The sequence below is a fragment of the Ornithodoros turicata genome, chromosome 5, assembly GCF_037126465.1.
Source record: "Ornithodoros turicata isolate Travis chromosome 5, ASM3712646v1, whole genome shotgun sequence".
NCBI lineage: Eukaryota > Metazoa > Arthropoda > Arachnida > Ixodida > Argasidae > Ornithodoros > Ornithodoros turicata.
Genome location: NC_088205.1, coordinates 1,254,886 through 1,277,337, shown reverse-complemented (window position 1 = coordinate 1,277,337; position 22,452 = coordinate 1,254,886). Strand labels below are relative to the sequence as shown.

Here is a 22,452-nt window from a genome sequence, read left to right as displayed (position 1 = left end):
TCTGAAGTGCAATTCCTCATTAATAAAGAGTTGAAGGCAAGTGACGGCATGTTCGTTGGCTCCTTTAACTATGCTGCGGTAACGTAAAAGTAACTCGTTACCTGTGAGTAACGAGAACTCGTTACTTTTGTATGTTGGTAACGAGTAACGTATTTAGTTACTTTTTCCTGAAGTAACGGGTAACGGTATTTAGTTCCTTTTTTTCGGTAACGGGCACAAGTCTGGTTGTAAGGGACTTCTAGCGTCTTTGTTTCTGCACTTATTACCACGATCACAGAGATATTTTGTTCCACAAATGTGCAAAAAAGACAAGAAAGAAAGAGCATCCGCTCTACGTGAGTGATTGATTGAAACATAAAAATATGGAGATATGAGCCCCCGACAACGGGGCAGGCTGCTCCAGTACGCGTAAATACAAGAGAGAGAGAGAGAGAGAGAAAGAAAGGAATCCATATGATGTCTTTCAAAACACACCACAAAAAAAAAAAAAAAAAAAAAAGAAAACAGGGGCCAACTAATCAATGAGTGGAGTGAATTCAACTGAATGGTGTTAGCGGTCGTGTATCTATCCTAGTCGTCATTCTTATTTTCATTAGGCCTAAGTAATTAGATAGTATTAATTAGCTAAATTTTAAAATAATTGTTTAAGGGCCGTGGTGCCAACTGGAAAGCTGTCGAACACATTCAGAAATACACAAACAAGGTTTCACTAACCAGGTAGGCTATTTGTGGCTTTCTTTTTCCTTTTATTTTATTTTTTCACGTTGTACAGGCTTCGCCCTTATCTATTTATTCATTTATTTTTTGTTGTCGAAATATCCCTTTTTATAGAGGAATAAGTACGATGTGAGTACAATGCACAGTTTTTAACACCCTTATCCACGTACGTAATAGAAAAAAAAAATCATAAGTTGGGGTAGATTATACCACTTAAAGCTTGCAGCAACGCACGTGGCATCAAAGCTAAGAGTTACTATACCTATAAGTCAGCAATTTAATTTTCGGAATAAAATTCGAGGGGTTAGGAGCATCTGTGGAGTCTGCGCTTCATCGGGTGAAAAACTAAGGTTTATTCACACCCACACGCGCAATTGAAGCTCTTTATTTGCTTGTGTGTGTGTGTTTTCTGCAATACCACGCTGATCTAGCAATTTCCTGCTTGTTTGCTATATGTATATTCTACAGCGTGCTCAATTTTCTTTCACCTCCGTGCGTGACGGCGCTGCCGTCCTGTGTGCTGGGAAAAAATTGAGCGCTCATCCAGTCACAGTGTGCTTTCGGTCTTTATTAAAGCTCTTTATGGTTTGCGCGTGCGCAGAGCCACCACAATATCCATTACGTACGCAAAGGCGATAACGTACGGTACACTGAAATTCTCTATTGCGTGTGCCACGCGGTACAGAAACGGCAAATACGCCGTACACGGCATGCGGTTTCCTACGGCCTTTTGCCCAACAACGACGTCCGCTGCATGTGCAGGTGCACCCCCTTGTTGACAAACTCAAGTGAGTCTACAAGAGTACAACGAAAGCTTATAAAAAAAACTAAATGCTCCTACGGTTTCAATTTGATTCTACCTCCTTCGTGGATTTGACGGCGTTTTCATATTTTACGTTTTTTAGGACATCGGGGAGAGGCACGGGAAGCACGGTACATTCGTTGGCCTTTGAAGTGAATTGTCACAGTTTGTACAGAGGATGCAACGTTCGCCAGCGGCCGGAGGAACGAAGGGACTTTGCCGCCGCTCAAGAAGCTCAGTGCTGAGGAACGCGTCTCATATTCTGCTCTTTGAACCGCTGTTACTTCATGAGACGCACACATACGTACATACATATGCACGTGGTGTTTCCTTCCAATTCCTAGAGTTATCCCGAGGAGGCAAGCACGTAACACTACTTCGGGTGCCAGAAAAAAAACGGTTTTTATCGCAGGTAGCGGAGTGTGCTTCACCTCCTGTTCCCGATGATCGCAAAATAAATGATAAGGACAACGTAACATTATTTGTACGCGTGCGCACGCGTGTGGTCTCATAGTTTCCGAGCTGTTTGCTTTCCGATGAGGTGGCGTGCTGTTTTCGCTGGATAGCACGTCCGTGGGCTGAAAACAATCACTCCCATTGTTTGCTGTTTTCCCAAACAAAGCAGACGATCTGCTGACTCCAGTGCCACCGGTAGTGGGTGACGTCAGGCGCGCCAACATAAATATAATATAAACATATCCCTATAATTAAACATATATAAATAAATAAAATAAATGAATATAATATAATAAAATACAAACCCGCGCGAATAGTTGTTTGAAAACCGAAGCGAGTAGTTATAGGGCGGAAGCGCATACGAAGCGATATCCCAACAACACCGAATATCCTCTGGATCTACGAATAATGTCCTAAGGAATTCGTACGTCCGACGGATATCCTCGGAATACCCCTCGGGCGTACAAATTCGTTAGGACATTATTCGTACATCCAGAGGATATTCGGTGTTGTAGGGGGAATAGTCGGTTTGGACATTCGAATACGAAGCGAATACCTGTAGAACCGGCTGTACCCTCGCTAATACCGAGCCATACTCAAGCCAAGCCGGCTCATACTTATGCCAGGACAACTCAGAACGGGGCAACTCACACAACACTCAACTCATTACAGGACAACTCATACCAGGACAACTCATACCAGGACAACTCATACCAGGACATCTCATACCGAGTTATCTCATACCAAGACAACTCATACCAAGACGACTAATACCAGGACATCTCATACCCAGATATCGCATACCAGGACAACTCATAAACCAAGACAACTCATACCAGGACAACTGATACCAGGGGAACTCACACCATACCCAACTGATACCACACTCAACTCCTGTTTTTGTACCATTTAAAAAGTTCAATTAGTACCATTGCAGCAGTACCATGCAATTGTAATGGGAAATTGCGAACTTTTTAAAAGAAACCAAATCGAAAATCGAAAATGCCCCACATTTTCGTTGTCCATGGAACAGTAATCCTTTCAATACGTCATCAATGGGCTAAATCTGTGTTCCAGCCCATTGCAATACTTTTCGCTAGGTGTCTCCAGGAGCTGTTTTCGCTATGCCCTAGTGGAGAACGGCGGGAAGAACTAAAAAGCAACCCTCACGTTGAGTGAATTGGTTCCATTCTCCCGAATGGCTCCTCGGCCACCTCGATTGGTACAATTAAGATAATCGAAGGACGTCTCCTATTCTTGCAAGCAGCCATGCCTACTCTGAAGCACTCAGGAGAGGTTTTACTATTGCACACTACTACGAAAACGTGGGACAAATTCGATTTGACTTCTTTTCAAAATTACCTATTTTAAATGAACGTTGTAGTGCGGTCTAACTATCTTACAATGCGCTTCGGTGAATGTCATTTGGGGAATTCTTGCATTTCCTTCAGTATAAGTTTTTTCCTGATACAGCCTTTCCCGACGGTGACTTGAGTTTTGAGTTTGAAAAGCTACTCCCAAAATAAACTTCCCGCAAAAAAAAAAGGAAAAAGAAAGTTGAGTGGGGTATGACTTCGCTTGGCATGAGTTGGTATGGGTTGAGTGTGGTACGAGTTGTCCTTGCATGAGTTGATCTGGTATGATTCGAGTGTGGCATGAGTTGTCCAGGTATGAGCTGAGTGGTCGCCTTAGAACCGAAGTGGATACGAATTACGAAGCGAATAGCTGCAAAATGGAATGCTTTGCACGCAGCGGAAATAAGGTGCAAACGTACAGGAAACGTAAACAGAGAACATGAGAAGAAAGTTAGCAGAGGCTCTTTGGCTGCACGGTGAACATATGTTTATAAACGTGAACAGAGGAGAGGTATATTTTATTTGCAGCGGTATACAAGCACCAAACCTCTGTCAGTATGCATTCCAGGACGAAATAGATTAATTGTTTGTTCCTGCGTGCCTTTTTGCGCGGAAACTATATTCGAATATATTCGGTACCGAAGAGGCTTCGAATCAATCAATCAATCACCTTATTTTTCATCATGTCGCAATTCGCAATTCGAATACCAAAATTTGTATGCGGTTCGGAATTCGAATCGAATATATAAGTACTCGCTTCGATATTAGAAAAATTCGAATATTCGCGCGGCACTAATAAAACCCCTGTGCAGTCAATTTACAGGCAGAGTTACCTACGCTTGAACCAACGCCACCTAGACAGAGAAGGCCTGCTTAAAATTTCTCCTCCCTCTCTTTCTTAAAAGGCCGACAATGCGGAGCGGGATCTCATTGGTTTCGTCAAACGATTTGTCCAGTCATCGCGGGAGATGGTTTCAGGAGACTAATCTCTGCATTATCGCACTTCTTCAGAATGAGAGGGAAGCCTAAATATTGCGGTTTCTTTCGCTCATAAATCACGAACGACGCAGCCGATTAATCTCGTTCCTTTTGTGTCAAGGTAACGGCACCTTTCGATCCGCGAGAAGAAGTTTGGCACTTTAGCGCCCCATTAAAGGAACGTCTAACATCGCTCGAAATCCTGCCTCGTCTGTCAATCTGTCCACAGGGAGTCATCATGTAAAATGTTTTCTTCCTGCTGATTGCGCAGTCGAATTTACAGAAAACACAGTGTGAGAAATCAGCCCCGAACGGCCGACACCATGCTCTCGTGACGTGGTGCATCTTGTTTCTCTGTTTTGTCCCTCGCAGCCATACGTCATTGGTCACGTGAGGGGAGTAACATTCGCCACGATGCCCGCTGGTTCTGCGATGCGCTCTTGTGCTGTGCTGATGCGATGTGCTGTCTGGGGTTTTTCCTGGGTTTTCCTCAGACACTTTCAGACGTATGTCGGCACAGTTTCCTTCGAAGCCGGCCCAGGACGCACATTCCCCAGGGCATCAATCGTGACGTTGCCCACCTCTGTGAGGCCGACAACAGCAATCCCTCTCCATCGCCACTCTTTTTACGAGGAAAATTATTTTTCAAAGGCGTGCGCAACAGAGCCGTCGCTCTGTAGGTCACAGGTCACCTATACTCATCGTTCTTTCGCAGGAACCCATTTTATTAGTTGGAGAACACCCTGCACCAAAAAAAGAAAAAAAGGGAAAACGACCATTCCTATGGTTGTCGGTATGTCTCCCTTGAGGATATGCACACCATGATGTCATAGCTGATAAGTGCCGGTCACAGGGGCAGATCCAGACCCTTGGTGATTGGTTTCTTTGTCGGAGCGCGTAGTGGGGGAGAGAGAAATACAATGTATTAACTGACGTTTTTCGGGGCCGCCACTGGCCGGTCACCCATGCACCTAGTGCTCTCTTCGCTCTAACACTTGAAAAAACAGTGTTCCTCCCTTATCTGGCCTTTCCTGTTCACTTCCTCTCATGGACAGGCATAGCACTACTTGAAGAACGTGTACTCAACGTAGGAATTTTAACCCAGGCGTCGCAACGTTACAGCTTCGTAGGAAGCGGTTGATAGAACTCTCGCCTTTTTCTCTTCTAGACTAAGGTAATTTCCTAAGCAATTGTTATGCGCTGGAAACAGTAAGGTGCATGCTCCTGCAGTGAACTGAAAGGTTTCACTATGTAGGAAGCCGTCCTGCTACACGGAATAATGCTGAAGCTAAATGGCTAGCATGTAAGCAATGGCGGCAAGCAATATATATAAGCATATAGGCGAGTCTCTTCCAAATATGAACTTTCTATAAGAAAAGCTTTGTTCAGTAAACGCTCTTGTGGTACCGGATTGTCAACACACGGAAATAGTTTTTTCAACAATAAAATGTCCTCGCATCTTAGTCGCATCTGTCATGGTTCTTGGGCAAGAAACAAACTGTGTCCCGTATCGTAAAGCCTCATGTCTCGAAGAATCTTTCCAATAAGCTTTCTTTCGGCCTGGCTGTCTTGTGCCGCTCGCTGTAACACCAGTGCCCACAGCGCTCGACGAACCAAAAAAGTTTCGAAGCTTAGGTGCGCGAATATGTACCTTCCCCGGAGTATATCACTTTCCTCCTCTTCATTAAATGAGATTCTTGGTGACATGTCAACGTGTCCAACTCCAGTGGCCAAGGCCAAGTCACCTGTCACGTACGCGTCGTCCACCGTATAAGGCGGTATGCGTTTAGATGCCTCGTAGAGATCTCTAACTATCTTGCCTGGCATGATGATAGCACGGCCCGAACAGTAGGTGTAGTACATTTGATCATGAAACAAGTAATCTGGAACAAACCAGCGCGATTCTGGATCCCGGTAGACCGCCATGCCATTCCACACGAAACAGTGAAACTTTCTTTCCTCAGGGTCCACCGTGGTGCGCATGTAAGCACGGAGCAAAGTTGGGTGCACGAACATGTCGTCGTCGATCTTGACGATGTACTTGACATTTGGGCAGTGGTGAAGCACCCAGTGCATTCCCAATACGAACTTGTAAGACAGGTTCCTGTAAGTGTCCATGAAAGGCAAGATGACAGTGTCTCCCATAGCTGTCGCTTCCAGATGGTTCCATGCAGCGACAACTTCGTCACGTGTCTTACCAACGAAATACACGGCGGTCCAGTTCCAATGCTCAGACGCGGCTGGATGGGCCAGGGTGTCGCGGTACACGGCGCGATGTGCGCGGTTGTCTGCTGCCGTGTGGACGAAAAAAAGGGTCTCTGCTCCCCGGTGGCAAGCCGCAGCTACGGCCCAGCCACCTATTGACTCTAGAGGTTCAAGGTGGTTGCTGCGGGGGGAAACCATCACGAGATCTGCATGGTACGGTGAAACGGAGTTGAGGTTGTACAGAGTTTCGTCAGCGTACCAGACGGTGGCACAAATAAAGACGCTCATGCACACGAGAAAGATGCTCATCCGTCTTGCGTTCAGTAATTTGCTAATCCTCTGCATTACTGATGGTGCCCTCTCTGTTCTCAAGTGGATCGTCGGTAGATGATGATCGCCATGGCTTCGGAGTGCGTACTCCAGGGAGAGATAGCGTTCCCGATATTCCATATGGGTATCAGCAATGTGCACACCTAAACGGACGTTCTTCTGCAGCTATCGTGTATCGTTCTTTTCCTTCCTCGCGTTTTTCTTCATCGTCTTCCTCCCTTCCTGGCCATAGGCTGTATTGTCCATACTGTCATCACTATGTATTCGATATTAATATCACCTAGTATTATTACATCGTACTTACAAAAAGAAAGGTGGTGCAGCACTTTCTCAAACTCCTCCAAGAAAAGAGGCTTCGCGTTCTGTAGGGAACGATACACAACACCAGTGATGGCCAGTAGTTAACTATACGTGTAGTTAAACTACTAGTTAAATTACCCAATTGTAGTTAAAAATAGTTATCAGCTCTTGCAGAAAAATGTAGTGGCAACTACTAGTTAAGCTACTTTTTCGAGCAGTTAACTACAGTAGTTAGGTTACTGCAGGCGCCAACTACCTCCGATTTTGCCGCAAGCTTTACGGCACGACTGTGCTTCCGACTTTTACCTTGAGCTACTTGTTTGATGAGAACGGAGGTGCAGAGCAATTGTGCCGGGCATGTGCACTAAATCTTCACTTTTATCACTGCTTGTGATTCATATTTAGCTGTCCAAGAACACGATAGAGTGGGATTGGTGTTGATGGACAACGTAAAATAGATATAGATGTATTTAAGATACATTGCAGTAGAAAAATAGGCGATGTCAAGTTGCAGGTGATGAGTAGATTGCAGTAATGAAAGAAGTAGTTTTAACTACCTCCCCTGAAGAGTAGTTGGACTACTCCATCGCGGAATCGTTAGTAGTTATAGTTAAACTACTGTAGAAGTAGTTAGTGGCCATCACTGCACAACTTTGTTTTCGACCTTTGGGCTGCAGAACATCTAATTGAATTTTAATGTCGTAATGGGGACTGTTGGACTTTATTTACACCATTACCTTCAGTTGTAGAATTAGAGTTGCGACTAAAACACACTCTGGATTCTGCAACTGACTGTAGGACTGGTCGTTCTGTACTGTACAGTCGGTATTGGCCTTTGCAGCCTTGCCGCGACTATACTTGTACCGTGATGCTACACGTAAGGTTTGTCTGCGCCGTGTGGACCACATCGGGTTCTTTTGACGTGCACACGGTGCTGGAAGAAGTGTTTACCTCGGCCTGGACCGAACCCGCGATCTTGAGCTCAGTAAGCCAGCGCGTTACCGACAGAGATACCGAGGTCGATCGAGAAAGAACGTTGCAAGTGTCCTGCTGGCCGTATTTCCAACTGTAGGATGTGTAAGCTCCTCCGTTTTTTGTTTTCTATAGAAGCGCCACGAACTCAAGGGGATTATGGTAAAGGACCTCTTTGATATTGATTGTCTAGGACGGCGTACTGTCACTATATCGTAGTGGAGTCAACGTGTCAAGGGTAATGCATGTGCTGCCTGACGTAAAAGGGTCACACAGAATGATACTGATTCCATTGTCCTCAATATGCCTGTGTTGCCGCCACATGCAGTTCTGAAATGCCAACATGAGAGAGGTATAGCTGTTCTCATTCTCGATGAAAGGCGGCAGGACCCGTTACGCAAACAGGTAAACAAAGAAGAAGCAAAAGACATGAGTAAGTTCGAATGTTGCCTCTAGAAACGTGACACGCAGTGAAGCCAAATAAACAGGGTGGTAACCAATAAAAGTCCAGCCGTACTGACATGCCGTGCTCAGCAATTATTCAATAGAGGATGATAATCGTGTTGTCTGTTGAACCTGTCCCCACACAGCGCTGGAACGTAACGCGATCCCAGCCGCTTCAGTATTGTGCGGCACATCGCCGCCTGGTGAGCAGCGTCTAAACTGTTGTTCGCCATTTTAATTGTTTGAATATAAGGTTCACATATTTCTCATTGTACTTCGGCACCGCGTAACTCTGCACTGCGATGATGCGTTGCTTAATCTCTTTGAAATTTATACAGGGTGTTTCAGATAAATCTCCGGGTTAAATAATTCGCGAACGGGTGCACCAATCGAATAACTTTCTTTCCTACAAGCATCCGTCCGATACCACCTACAAACTGAGCACCGTGTGAATGAGTGGGAGGCGCTCATTATTGAAATAAAAAATAAAACGAGTCTCATGAAAAAACATAACCTCTAAAGCAGGGCGCCGTCGGCATTAAAATGGGTTACTACACCTTTTGGGGCGTTCAGTGGACACCTTTTAGAGAAAAATCTGCCACCGAAGCGGGTTATTGATTGCAGTAATTAATTAGTTTCGGTTTCCATATTTTTGTCGCGGCTGGTCGCGGCGAAGCACAAAACAACGTAATTCATCGATGTAATTCACTATTCACTCGACGTAACTCATTGGTAAATAAAGGAGTATAGAACAGCGTCCTTTTGCGCTTCACCGCCACCGTCCGCGACAAAACGATTTAAACAAAAAGCTTTCAATTACAGCAACGAATGACCCGCCTCCGTGGCAGATTTTTCCCTAAAAGGTGTCCACTGAAGGTCCCAAAAGGGGTAGTACACATTTTAATGCCGACGGCGCCCTGCTTTAGAAGTTACGTTTTTTCACGTAACTCATTCGAATTTTTATTTAAATAATGAGCGCCTCCTATTCATTCATACGGTGCGCAGTGTCTAGGCGGTACCGGACAGATACTTGTAAAAAGGAAAGTTCTTCGCTCCCGTTCGCGAACTGTTTAGCTCGGGGATTTAACTGAAACACCCTGTATGCAGACAGTACAATTCTTAATCTGCATTGAGTAAATAAGCATGTAAGTACTGAGTAAGTCTGTATTGAGTCTCCATGTAAGTATTGAGTAAGTTGAGTAAGGCACGCTGGTGCAGGCACACGTAAGAGACGGTATACGTGAGAGATGCTTACAAAAACGGAGCATTTTCTCGGTATGTGGCGCCGTTATCAAATTATTCGGCCCGGGGACTTATCTGAGACACCCTGTACGTAAAATACAGGTAAAAAACAGCTAATAAGCGTTGAAGACAACTTTCTGAGAACACAAATCGAAGCACTTGCTTGAACCACATGACAGAGAAACCCGACAGTACTCGCCGTTCGTATTCCTCCTGCTCTTCTGTTCTGCCTCTGTTCACACTCATGTGATCCCTAGTGACTGTTTTCTCCTGTTCAACGTTTTTCTTTCTTCCTTCCCTTTTGTAAGGTTTATTTTCTTCCCTGTCACTCCTGTGAAGGCGAGCAGCATTCTGCGAATATTTAACGACGCATCGTGTTTGACATCTGTGCGTCTCATGCGGGTTCTTTAAGCTCGGCAGTTCGCTGGAAGAAGGTGGAGTCGGGAAGGAGCTCTCGTGAAAGAAAGCATATATAGGAACGGAACCCGATCAGCTCAAGCAAGGCGAGTGAGTTACCTGGCCAATTTCCCGATCATGTATCAGTTACGAATCAGATTACGATTTCGGTACAGCGGAAAGGCTAACCTCGCGACGACTTTTGTCTTCATTCATAATTTACTTGCGGCAACGCCATCCCTTAAGGCATTCGTAGGGGATGGTGTGACGTTGAAAGCGACACAATGAAGTTAAATGTGCTTATATATGCAGGTTGTCCTTGTTGAAATTATGAAGATAGTTTTATAAACTTAGCGAAATGGCTTTTTTTAGGTGACAATAATTACTGATAGTGATACGTTTATTGTGTCTCAACGAAAAATACAAAACATACGAGACCACGAGGCAAGGTGATGGTGATGGTGATGTGATAAAGAAAAAAAAAAGGGGGGGGGGGGTCAGGACTGTACTCTTGACTGTGTTATTCTGTTGTCTGTAGGCCTGTATTATTGTCTTAATGCTGTCTTTTTGCCAAATTCTTACGCTAAATTCATAATTCCATCAGGTTAATACGGTTTCTGCTTCTCGCCGTATGTTCCCATTCGTTGTTTTTCTGGCAGCGGCTTGTACAATATACGAGCAAATATTACATGAATAGTTAGCACTGTACTGCCAGAAGGGTCCGGGTGCTTTGTCAGGCTTGTGCCTTTTTGCCCTGTACCCGCATTTCTGTATTGTAGAAATGAAAACATGAAAGTATATAAATAAATAAATAGGTAATAATAATAATTATGATTATTATTATTATATTTAGTGTCGATATATTCTAGATCAAGCTGATCAATCGAAAAGGGAAGCGGCTGACTGCATTCAGTACCACTGGAAAAACATAGGACATTCAAATTTTTTTAAATTGTAGAATAGTACAGAATAGTAGGCGATGAACTGCTCGCCTCGTAGTTTTTCTCGTCTTTTTTCATTTTTGCTTCATGTTCACAGTACTGTCACAACAGCACATTTTCTATAGAGGAACGGTACAAAAACATTTCACGGCTGGATACAACAACAGGGCGATGAAACTCCGAAACTCCGAATTCATGATGATTGGGGAGTGTTATCACCGTGGGATACAACAAAACGATCTGTCCACGAGGGTGACAGTGCACGACACATACAATATGGAGTAAGTGCGCTTGTAAGTGAACCACACGAGCGCCAAACCAACAATTAGTCTTTTATGTTCACCCTCCTTCCCCCCCCCCTCTTTTTTTCAATGCATCTTTTGAATGCTCCCCCTCCCCACGATTTGTTACCAGGGCATCTTGGTCATAACCAGGTACGGCTAATTCATCTGCAAAACAGTACGTTCGACGGGCCAGTAGCGTCCTGAACATTCACAAGGAAAAACAATCTCATTCGCAATATCAGCACCCGTTTCAGTGCAGAAGTGCTTCATTTAGTGTTTCCTGCGGGCAACAGCGCATGTGAAGCAGCGAGGGACACATCACGAATAACAAACGCTAATACATTGGGCTGCAAACCCTCGCGGTAACAAGTACAACGCCAAATACCGTACAAATTTAACGCCGACGGTATCAATTAACCACATATATGCTGTGGACGCTCCCTGTGCCTCTCGGAACGCAGGCGTCATCGTATCAATATCTCTTTTCAACGAACACAGCTTATAACCTCGACAAGTTATTATAAGTGTATATTTTACCCGCGAATGCTTTATTATTTGCTGTTATGCGGAGACTATTAGAACGAATGTGACCTGTCACTTTTCTCCCGCTCGCGATAAAAAGTCGTAAAGTCTCCAAAGCGTGACGCGTGTGACACTCGCGTCTTTGCTGAAGAAGACATGAAGTATATCTCCTTAATAGCACACATATGGTGACGTTCTGCTTGTAGCAGTTGACTCTATCGGCGGCTCTTTGGTGTATGCAGACACATAGGGTATATTTTGCTTTATAATTGAGACGTAAATTTGAAGAAGGCGTCAAGAGAGATGTGATTTCTGTGGTTCTTCTTCTCGACTTCTGCTTGTAGAAGTTGACTCTATCGGCGGCTCTTTGGTGTATGCAGATACATAGGGTATATTTTGCTTTATAACTGAGACGTAAATTTGAGGAAGGCGTCAAGAGAGATGTGATTTCTGTGGTTCTTTCCGTGTGAGAAGGCAATGACATACGTTGCTGTGCACTCTGCGTTGCTATATACCTACCCATACACCCTTAAAACGGGACTTGACCTTCCCGTAGGTAAGCGCTAGAAAATAAATAAATGAATGAAATGAATAAATAAATAACACGTTGTAGGCCAACCATTACACAGATGCTACTGCTCGCGACACGGTTGTCTGAAACTAGTTCTGTAGCCTATATTTCCTTGATTGCTCTCGAACATGTTGTTCCTATATGTTATGTTTATTGTTTTTCAGAGGGACCATATGCTGCACGTGTTTCTTACTCAAAATAAATGATCTTGCAGCACCTGGAGATTTCAGACGGCTTAATCCACGTGGTGCTCATTTCAGACAACCGAATCGCAAGCAGTGCTATTGTCATCTCTGATTTGTGGAAAGCGTCCTTTTCTGATACTTAACGTAAGAGCATCATAAAAATTAGGCGTACTCCCCTCGTTTTCAACGAATCAGGAAGAGGACGATGTCATGATGGTGCGTGTTGTGCAGCGAAGCTCTATTCTTATAGTGCAGGTGTTACAACTCTCTATATACCTATTTGCGAATAAAGTGCATGCTGTGGCATGCACTGCCTCTTCGCAGCATCCTGAGAACAATTTGTTCCTACCTATGTGAATTACTACATTTCACCAAAATATCTACCTGTTAGATGTACTTCCGTTGTCTGCACCGTCTCGAGAGTCGTTGTTATGAAATTCGGTTATTGTAAGCCCTTCATTTAAATTTTCACATCGACAACGAGACACTGGAGATACTTCTTAGAATTGTGTGACAACCCCTTTGTTTCCCCGTTTTTTCTTTTTTCTTTCCTTTCTTTTTTTTTTTCGACTCCCCGTTTTTTCTTTTTCTCTCTCCTTCCTTTTCTTTTTTGATTGCCCCTTTTCGTTTCTCTTTCTCCTTCCTTTTCTTTTCCGTTTCCCCTTTTTTTTTTCGGAATAGCAAGCCGGCTCTTTGCATGTCTAATCTTTCCTTTCTTTTTTTCTTCTTAATAAACATATACCGCCTCCCCCCGTCAGATACCAAAAAATAAACCTTGGGTAGTCTCGGGTAATAAATAAATATTTATCGTTAAATGTAATCTAATCTAGTCTAATATAACGTAATAATCTATAATAGAAATCTGAAGTAAATCGTTATCAATGAATGCTTTTGGTGGACTGAGCTGAGCGAATATTCGGATTTTTCGAATACCGATGCAAATTGAATTTAGCAAAGGTTACAGATTTCGATCGAGTCGTAAAAATACGAGATAACGGAGTTTCAGTACATCGTACGCCATCACGTTCGCGTACGTATGGGATAGCGTTGATGGTTCTGCGCACGCCCATAACAGAAAGAGAGCTTCGTGCAGTGCGCAGAGGCATCAACGCTATCCCTTACGTACGCAAAGTTTGATACCGTACTAAAACTTTCTAACGTCTCCGGCACTTAAAGCTTTGGAGACTGATAATCATTCGCCTGACATTTTATCAATATTTTTTTCTCAAATGCTACCAATTTTTAGAAAGAAGCTAGTCACCCTATATGTCACCCTAATTCTCACCCTATGCATATCCTATCGCCCATACCGCCCGCAAACCACAATTTTTTCCTCTGTCTGCTTCACTTTTACATCACCACGTATAAGTGGCGCTGCTTGACGACGAAGCAAAACCAAAACCTATGGAACAACCAACAACCAGATGGACGAAATGCAGGGTTACGAGGCAGCGCCACTTATACTTGGAAAAGTGAAAGCGACGCAGACAGAGCAAAACATGGCGGCTTGCGGGTTGTATAGGTTAGAGCTTATTTAGTGACTCTAGTATAGGCCATAGGAAATGCGTGGGGTGTGAATTTCCTCTGCTTCTAACTTTTTTTTCTAACAAAGTGATAGCACTTGAAAAAAAAAATGGATAAAACTTGAAGCGAATGACATCACTTTACAAAGATTGCGTAATCTTCTATTTTTACGGCGCGATCAAAATGTGTAACATTTGCTAAATTCACCCTCTAGATTCGAATTCCGAATCGCAAATGAAATTCTACATTCGAATTTCTAATGGAAGTGACGTGTCTTCCGAACGTAATATTCAAATAGTTCCGAAGCTACACTAGTAAGTCCAAAAACGGCAGAAGAGAAGGCATGAAACGGAGTGAAGTTCACCTCGAGCAGCATGCCAGGGTGGACAGGCAAACGGCTGACACCAAAGTAGTCAAAGCACACGCATGCACGTGCCAGAACGTCAAGCTTTGTGAAGAGCGAAAAGAAAAAGCAGTTACGTATTATTCCTTGTCTATGAATGGTTTGTAGAGTGCATGACCAATACAACTCTGCAATCAAGGTACTACGTATAGGGCGAATAATACGCGCATTTTGATCAGCCAAAGTGCGGTGACTTTCTTTCCTGGCTTACTATGCATAAATTACGGGTCTCGTCGGTACTAAATCTGTCAAGTCCGCACGAAAGCTCACATGTAAGCTTCGTGTCTGAACAGAGCAGACCCGGTCAATCTGCGCAGGCTGCTGGACTCTTTGTCTCGCGAAACAAGCAACATGGCGGAAGTAGCTACGACCTAGTTCTTGGATATTCACCGGTACTTAGGTGAGCTATCATCACTAAATGTCTTCGTCCTTTTCTTGCATGGTGCGAAGGAATGCAATCGTATCAAGCGTATCGTAAGTGTTGCCGTGTCGGATGGTGACAGATAGAAGAAAAAATGGGGAGGTGAATCAAGGTGCCATGTCGGAAATGTCTATCTCGCAGGCATATTCCATGTGTTGGTTTTCACATCCTCTGATGTCAACCAGCTAGGGGAGACAAAATGTGAGCCCCATTCACCTGTTAGAATAAAGCACTTTAGGGAGGCACGCAAAAACGCTGTCCACTATTCCTCCATGGTTGTGCTACCTATGCGGTCTAGATGAAACACCCCATTCATTATGACCAAATAAAGTTGCTGTCTGATTTAAGTGTCAAAATCCAGCCGGTTAATTGGCCAATATACGCGAATTAACTTTTCATGTAATTGAAAACATTCCACGTTGGTTTGCCTTTTTTCTTTGTGTGTGTATCATTTACAGCATCTCGTTTGCATAGCCATTCTTTCTGTTACCTTCCAAGCATTTGTATTCCATTTATCTGCGTTAGTTTCCACTTGTCAAGTTGCAAGAAGACAAGAAGTTGCTTGGTCATCCAGGCCAAGTTTTCTATTAAAAAAAAAAAGAAAGGTAAAAGAAATTGCGCTTTATGCACAGGTTGATTTCTGTAAAACGGAAATCTACAGAAAACACAGACGCATGTTTTAGAACGTGTTGCTGACCGCAGTGTCTTTGTGGTGCATTCGGCAAAAACGATCTTGTGTCGACAAGAAACTTTGTCGAGGTGATGGTTGAGGTGGTGGTGGCGTGATACTCCCCAGCAGTCGAGGGTGAGGCGAAAATGATAGAAAGGCAACAGAGCGCAATGAACAAGTGCAGGGAGAGAGAGAGAGAAAAAAAAAAGAAATAGAAGAGAGAGAGAGAAGTTGCGGCGTCCGCCACCCATTGTTGCCAGACTCGTAGTTTTCTTCTGCCAATGACCAGCATGACCTGCATTTTTTTTTTAAATCTGACATATATTCCGGTTTCTACCTTCCGGTACAGATTCCGGTTTTGTCAAATCAAATTCAATGCTCCTTCCTGCTGTCCTCTCTCCATCTGTTCATATCTGTACGCCGCTCATAGCCACAGTTGCTTCGCGGCGCTAACACGGAATGAAAAACGGAACAAGCATGCGTGTAGCAAAATATGAGCTACATAAATCTCTACGCTTAGCTACACGTAGATTACATTTATATTCCCCGTATAGCGCACGTGCAATACAAACTATGTATCTACCGTGAGGCGTACGTAGTTCCACCGGCACGAAATTTGCCTTCGATCCGCGCTTCTGCTGCAGATGTTGCGAGCAAAAGGAATTATAATATTGCAGTTACTTACTGCTCAGTCAATCTGGATACGCACCTATGATCGAGAATCGTGCCTCAGTCCGCATTGAGACTGCACAAATTCTCCGAACACTGCCGTCATCCAAACAGAATTGCGACTGGATGGGTAGCAAACAGAACGAGGAGCGCGCGTGATACACGCTTTAACTGAGGGGCAAAACAAATTTGTCGGGTACGTACAACAGCTTCGTAAAAATATCAGTATGTTACAAGTGAAAATGCAGCGTGAAACATATGAAGGATACATCACGACTGACGAGTACGCTGTAAACATGCACGACAAATTTCTAGATGCAATTCCTGCACGTAGGTGGGAGGGAGGCATGTGGGTAGAAGTCAACACGTGGTTGTTCTCCTCATCCTGCTGCGCTGTTTGCTTGCGCACTTGCAATGCCGATAAGCACTAGAATAGAAACCTCGCGGTTGAAAAGAACGAAAAAGGTACCGTGTCATCTTTTTCGTTTCTACTGGATCAGCGACGAAATATTAATAAACACCGAGACTGTGCTCGATGGAAATGTCGCAAAATTGAAGTTGGAGAAGTAAACGTCAAAAGCCAAAATATGTTACTGGTTTATTCGTTAGTGGGACGAAGGAATGCATTATCTGCTAATGATCGTCTGCGAGAATTAAGTGCCGAGACAAGACGCGTGCATTGTCCTTAGAAAATGTATCATGTTAGAAAAATCTCAAGTGCAATTCTCACTTGCTGATGTATTTATTTAATCACCCCCAATTAAATCCGCCGTACTGTATGCAAGATTCGGTTGCGAAGGACAAAGCCAGTGTGTGTGGAATTATTGCTTTCCTATTCTTCTTTTTTTTTTCTTTTGCACGGCCGTTGTAACTTTGCTCTGCGTCGTTCGGATTGTGATGTGCACTTGTGTTTGAAAGGAGTTAGGAGAACACCTTGGCATCCGTTTGGCGCTGTGTGACTTGTTCTTTGGTTATGTTTCAACCTGGCGACCGAGATAATGGGCTTGTGATTGCTGAAGTAAGTGATGCACTTCACACGCGCTCAGGCCTCGACTTCCTCGCTTAGTCGCTAACGTCTTGCGCGCTCTGATTTGGCCTTTTTCGTTTTCAATTGCAACCCTTCTTTCTGTGGTGCGGATCTGAGCAAACCCAATAAGATCCCGCTTCACTATCATAGCACTCCTTACTACACCGCATCAAATCACGTCTGCTCGTTATGAGAGCTGGAGGGCGGCATATTGCAAGGTTGCTTCTCCTGCATACACTGAAGAGTGCAGTGAAAGCACGCTTTACAGGAGACGTCACGGAAAGACGGACGGACTCGTATATAATGAATTACGCATTATAATGGAAGAGCCGGACACGTTCGACGACAAAAAAGGTGTAGGCATGCTGCTACATTACACCTTCGGTACGCCCAGTGGCATGACCGGACAGAGCACCTGCTCATTGGTGGAAGCGCCGAGGTCATGCTGAACATTGGGATGTGATGGATTTCAGTCGCGAATTCTGTTGTCTGGGGTATTCCCTCGGTTTTCCGATAGAATTTCGAGAAGGATGTCGGCACATTTCCTCCTGAAGTTGGCCCAGGACGTATGTTAACGCCCTGTATCCCACTCCTTCCTGCTGTCCTCTCCTCATGTCGTAGATCACAGGCAGTTTCTTCACGGTGTTGACACGGAAATAAAAAAAGCATAAAAAACTTATGTACGCTCAGAACAGGTGGCTTCGGAATACAGGACGAAAGATGACAGCACTACATTTATCAAGGTCACAAATACGAAAACTCAAGCTCGGTATCTGCCTCTCTACTATACCATGCGAGGTTTAGATGTGGACACACCGAGCGTGCAAGAAGTGCGCCAGAACATACACAGTTTTTGTTTCTTTGTTATACATGTATACCGATTCTGAATAAGAAATTAAAGGCCGCAGCGCAGGTGTGATTTTTGCAGGTCAGTTATTCCGTGGGTTAGACACACTATGCAATAGAGCATATGTCCAAGGGTCGCGTTCAAGGTTGACTGAGACCGAGAGAAAGTTGTTTAAATACAATGGGACATTCGGGAAGCGTCAAACTATGTCAGTTTTCAAAGTATTCACCGTGAGCATCTGGACACAGCTGCCATCGCTGTGGCAACTCTGATGCCTTTGGCAGAGGAAGAAGGGAGCTGCTGTCGTGGCCACTGCAGGACATCTTCCTGGAAGGCTTCATCTGTGTGGAACGTCTTTCCTCCAAACAAGTGTAGTCGCTTTGGGTTAAATCTGGGCTGTAATTGGGTAAAACCTCTCGACGCATTTTGGCCAGTGTTGCTGCCGTCAAATTCGCCGTGTGAGACTGGGCGTTGTCATCAAGAAGAATGCCCCCTACGGACAACACCCAGAGCCCTTTATCAACGTGGACTAGTACTGGGCATTATTCGTGAGGCCTTGCCCCAAGAAGTCCACATGGTTGATACTGAGCACCGTATTCGAACTACTGTCTTGAGTACGGAACACTTTTCCAGCAACAACAACAGCAGCAACAAATCAATCGTGACTATGACACGGGGTACTTTCCCAGCAATCATTTTTAGACTACATCAAATACTTGGCTTTCAGTATTTTCTACCCAGCACGATGGACACTCTTCTGATATCCTGGTTCCTATCGCGATATCAATGGCATATCTTACCTGCACGTAGAGCCATGGTGCACACGGGGCAAAAATTGCTAAAAGAGAGGCCGTTCGTTATGCGGACATAAAGAAGTGCTGAAGGATACCACCCAGTGGTTGGTATGGGTAAGGCCAATAGGAGAGCGTTGAGCACATAGGGCCTTTGCGTTATAATGGCGCTTGTGTGCCTTCTTGATTGGAGCTGGCGTGTTTATGAGACATACACGTCGTACGGGAGTAGGTGCGTTGACGCACGGCCAAGCGGACACATAAATCGGACGGGCGGCATTGATCCCCTGCAGCTGCTACTCTTTTTCCCTTTCAGACGCCGTGTTCTATATTTCCGTTGGCTGATATTTTTACCCGTCTCGAAGGCGACAGATGGGCTCCCGTAGAAGGAAAAAATAGAAACAACGGGGGATTGGATCGGAGTTAAAAAAGTATATGGCCTGTTCCACAACTGTGGAACAGGCTACCTATATACCTACATACAATGGTCTTGCTATTAGCAGTAACTCCCATCAGTATCCACCTTCAATGAAGTATCTTTCGATGAAATATATTTCATCGAGAGGTACCTCGCTGAAAGTGGAGATAGTTAGGAGAACACGGACAGCATGACACACCCGAGAGGTCGTCGTAGGTCTGTGACTAAGCACGTCGCTTTCACGTAACCTCCAGATTGATGGCGAAGCCAGAGGATGCCAGCAGTTTGGTGACACGGAGACAATTTATCGGGTCACCTTTTCTGCGCAGGATACAAGTTGTCAACTGCGTTAGTTGACGGCTTTGTTGCTAGCTGTACTATAGTGGTGCTCGAAAGTTTTCAGTTGGACTAGTTAAGGAGACCCCAAGCGTACCAAAATCAGTCCACAGAACCACTACCCTCACCGCGTAATGCTATAAACTGACAATGGCTTGAAGTAGTAGAACAGTTTGCAATGCATAGAGCAGTTTGAAATAAAGTGTGGATGTGGGGTATAGTTAGTGCATGCATTTCCCGTCCCGTGCATATTCTAATACATAATCCTGATTTACATACACAAAGCTGCTCGCTTGCATAAGGATGCCGTTACATCATGCTTGATCATGATTCTCCAAACAAGATACGTACCCACGGTACCCTAGGCAACGGCTTCATAACTTTAAAATCGCTAAAAATACCCCAGCGCCGGGGAGCTAACAAAAACGGCACCACACTACCGAATCATCGAACTGCCCAATTTTTAACTTGAAATCCCGACAGGGCAAATGTGTATGTCCTATGTTACATATGCTATTGCATACCCTTTTCGAGATACTGTCTTCATAACACTTCAGTGACAAAACTTTATTGCAGTTCGCTATAATACGCAGCACTTGCAGCAACGTATTAGATGTCACTTAAGAGCCCCGGCCAGTGGGATCATGATGCTGAAAATAATATGAGCTTCTCGGCCACCTCTACAAAAAGGCGATAGCAGGGTTCTCCTTTCTTTCCTCATTGTTTTTTTTACGCCACTTTTTTTTAGTTTCGTTGTATACCCCAGCTTGCTTACCGTGTTTCCTTACTCCGTGGTCTCATTAACATTCTATCGCAATAAAGACGTCACTGTCAGTACCTTATCCAATTAGGGTAAGTACTCCACGCGCCAGCCACATGACTCATCATCAGCCAAGCTAGGTAGACAACCGTTCACAGCCCCTGATGAGAAAGGGGGTAAGAATATTGCGTCTTGTAACAGGAATCAGTAGCAACAAAAGCAACAACAGCGAGCCCTTCGTTAACCAATCTGCCTTACGTGGATTCCCACGTGTTGGGGTCAAGTTACGCGATCGCCATAACTCTGTAACTTCTGGCATGCGTCTGGCCATTAAATACACTTAAAGTGCGTGAATGGACTTGAGGTGCTTCTTGAGTTACGCGCCGCTAAATGGAAGCTTTCCAGTAGCTGCGCCGGGTTCAGCGTGTGCCCACACATTCCGTAGTAAGTGGTTCCTTATTAGAGAGCTTTAGTTGACAGAGCTGGATAAATCTCAGCATCGGTGACTTGGAAGAATATGACCGTGAAACTCTCTATTGTATTTCGTGTATAGTGGGAGAAAAGAAAGAGTTTGTGGGAATTTCATAACGGCGACATTTTCTATAGTTTGTAGAGGGCCGAGCACGCAACCCAACAGAGCGGGAATAGTTAAAAAAGTGCTATCATTATATGCATCTTCTGTTTCGTCAGCTTTTTTCAATCAATCAATCATTTTTATTTCATTCATTCATACAACTGATGCGACCAGAGGGAAAATCCCGGGACTCCCTAGGAAAAACGAACTTTAGCTATTTCGTTTAGCTACACGAAAAGCTTTACTCTTCGTTTTCCCAATTTCGCCTTTGACGCGGCGATGTGCAAGACCAAATCACCTTCTTGTTATGGCCAAATTGTCCTACTACCTAACAAAAGGCAGCGCACTGATCAGAGTCGCCCTCATAGTCCAGTCTGAACACAACGGGAGCATTGAAAACCGTTCTGACTGCGGCTGGTACGCGTCACAACATCCCAGTCGAGTTCCCCATTATGTCTATCGTTCCGTTTGCAATAAGCACGGCTTAATCGAACAGCACAGCTTCAGCTATACCTGCGTTCCACCACCTGTGGGTCGTGGTGGATGCAAATCCAGGCCCCCTTGACACGCAGACTCTCCTAGTCCTCGTCGATGGCGTTCACCAACTCGATGCTCCTCGCACTCCACTCAGAGTACGCTTAGGGTATATATCGCGTGCACCAAATGCAAATGTATTTTCCTTGTCGGCTGCAGACGTACAGGTAGATTGTTAGATGGGTAGAAATCCAGCGAACCGGTAGAGATGTAGGAAGGGAGTTGCCTCAGGACAGAAGCCGCCGATATTTCGAACAGAGACTGTTCTTCTTCTGGGCCAGAAGAAGAACAGTCTCTGTTCGAAATATCGGCGGCTTCTGTCCTGAGGCAACTCCGTTCCTAGGCAGATTGTTAGGCACTCGTGGCGCCGTTGGACAGTTAATTCTCTGTGTAAGGACGGAAAGCTATGCAACTCGAAACTCACGCACCCTGTCGGTCAGAGATTCTTCCAATTACAACTTGACAAGCGACTCTTTCACCAACGCATCAATCCACGCACGCAGCGCTCGCAGATGCATCCACTCTCCCCGATTTTTTCATCTCATTATCGTTAATCACTCTCACACTCGCACAGAAGGACACAGACGAGACGGGCCGCATCTCTCTCAGGCAACAACAACAACAATAAATAAGAAGTGATGATGACATGGGATGTTTCCCCGTGGTAGCCACAGGACCCTGCCCCACTTCACAGTGATTTATATGAGAGGATGAATTATGGTGAAAGTGAAGCGACGACAGGTCGGAGTTCTGTTTCGAGCTCTTCGAGGAGTCCAGT

General features: G+C 44.6%; 3 protein-coding genes and 1 long non-coding RNA gene across 7 annotated transcripts in view; 1 reads left to right on the top strand and 3 right to left on the bottom strand.

The window, feature by feature from the left end:
* Positions 1-22,452, bottom strand: part of LOC135393786 (NPC intracellular cholesterol transporter 1-like) — a 113,768-nt gene that overhangs the window by 69,718 nt on the left and 21,598 nt on the right. The window lies entirely within an intron of this gene.
* LOC135395247 (beta-1,3-galactosyltransferase 5-like) lies at positions 5,613-7,018 on the bottom strand. Its single transcript, XM_064626486.1, has one exon. It carries the CDS (start codon positions 6,961-6,963, stop codon positions 5,782-5,784), a length of 1,182 nt encoding a protein of 393 aa, XP_064482556.1. The 5' UTR covers positions 6,964-7,018; the 3' UTR covers positions 5,613-5,781.
* The window catches only part of LOC135393787 (uncharacterized), a 31,594-nt gene continuing 19,342 nt past the window's right edge, over positions 10,201-22,452 (top strand). The window contains exon 1 of one of the 4 annotated variants that reach the window (XM_064624053.1): positions 10,201-10,304. The gene's annotated coding sequence lies outside the window, so the exon portion shown is untranslated. Of the gene's footprint in view, positions 10,309-14,923; positions 15,028-20,930; positions 21,011-22,452 lie in introns of those variants that run through there. The other 3 variants (XM_064624056.1, XM_064624055.1, XM_064624054.1) reach the window with 3 other exon arrangements.
* LOC135395246 (uncharacterized) lies at positions 17,714-19,244 on the bottom strand. Its single transcript, XR_010423001.1, has 3 exons — positions 19,062-19,244; positions 18,491-18,754; positions 17,714-18,049 (listed from the first exon to the last, which is right to left on the bottom strand). It is a non-coding gene; the product is annotated as an uncharacterized LOC135395246 (long non-coding RNA).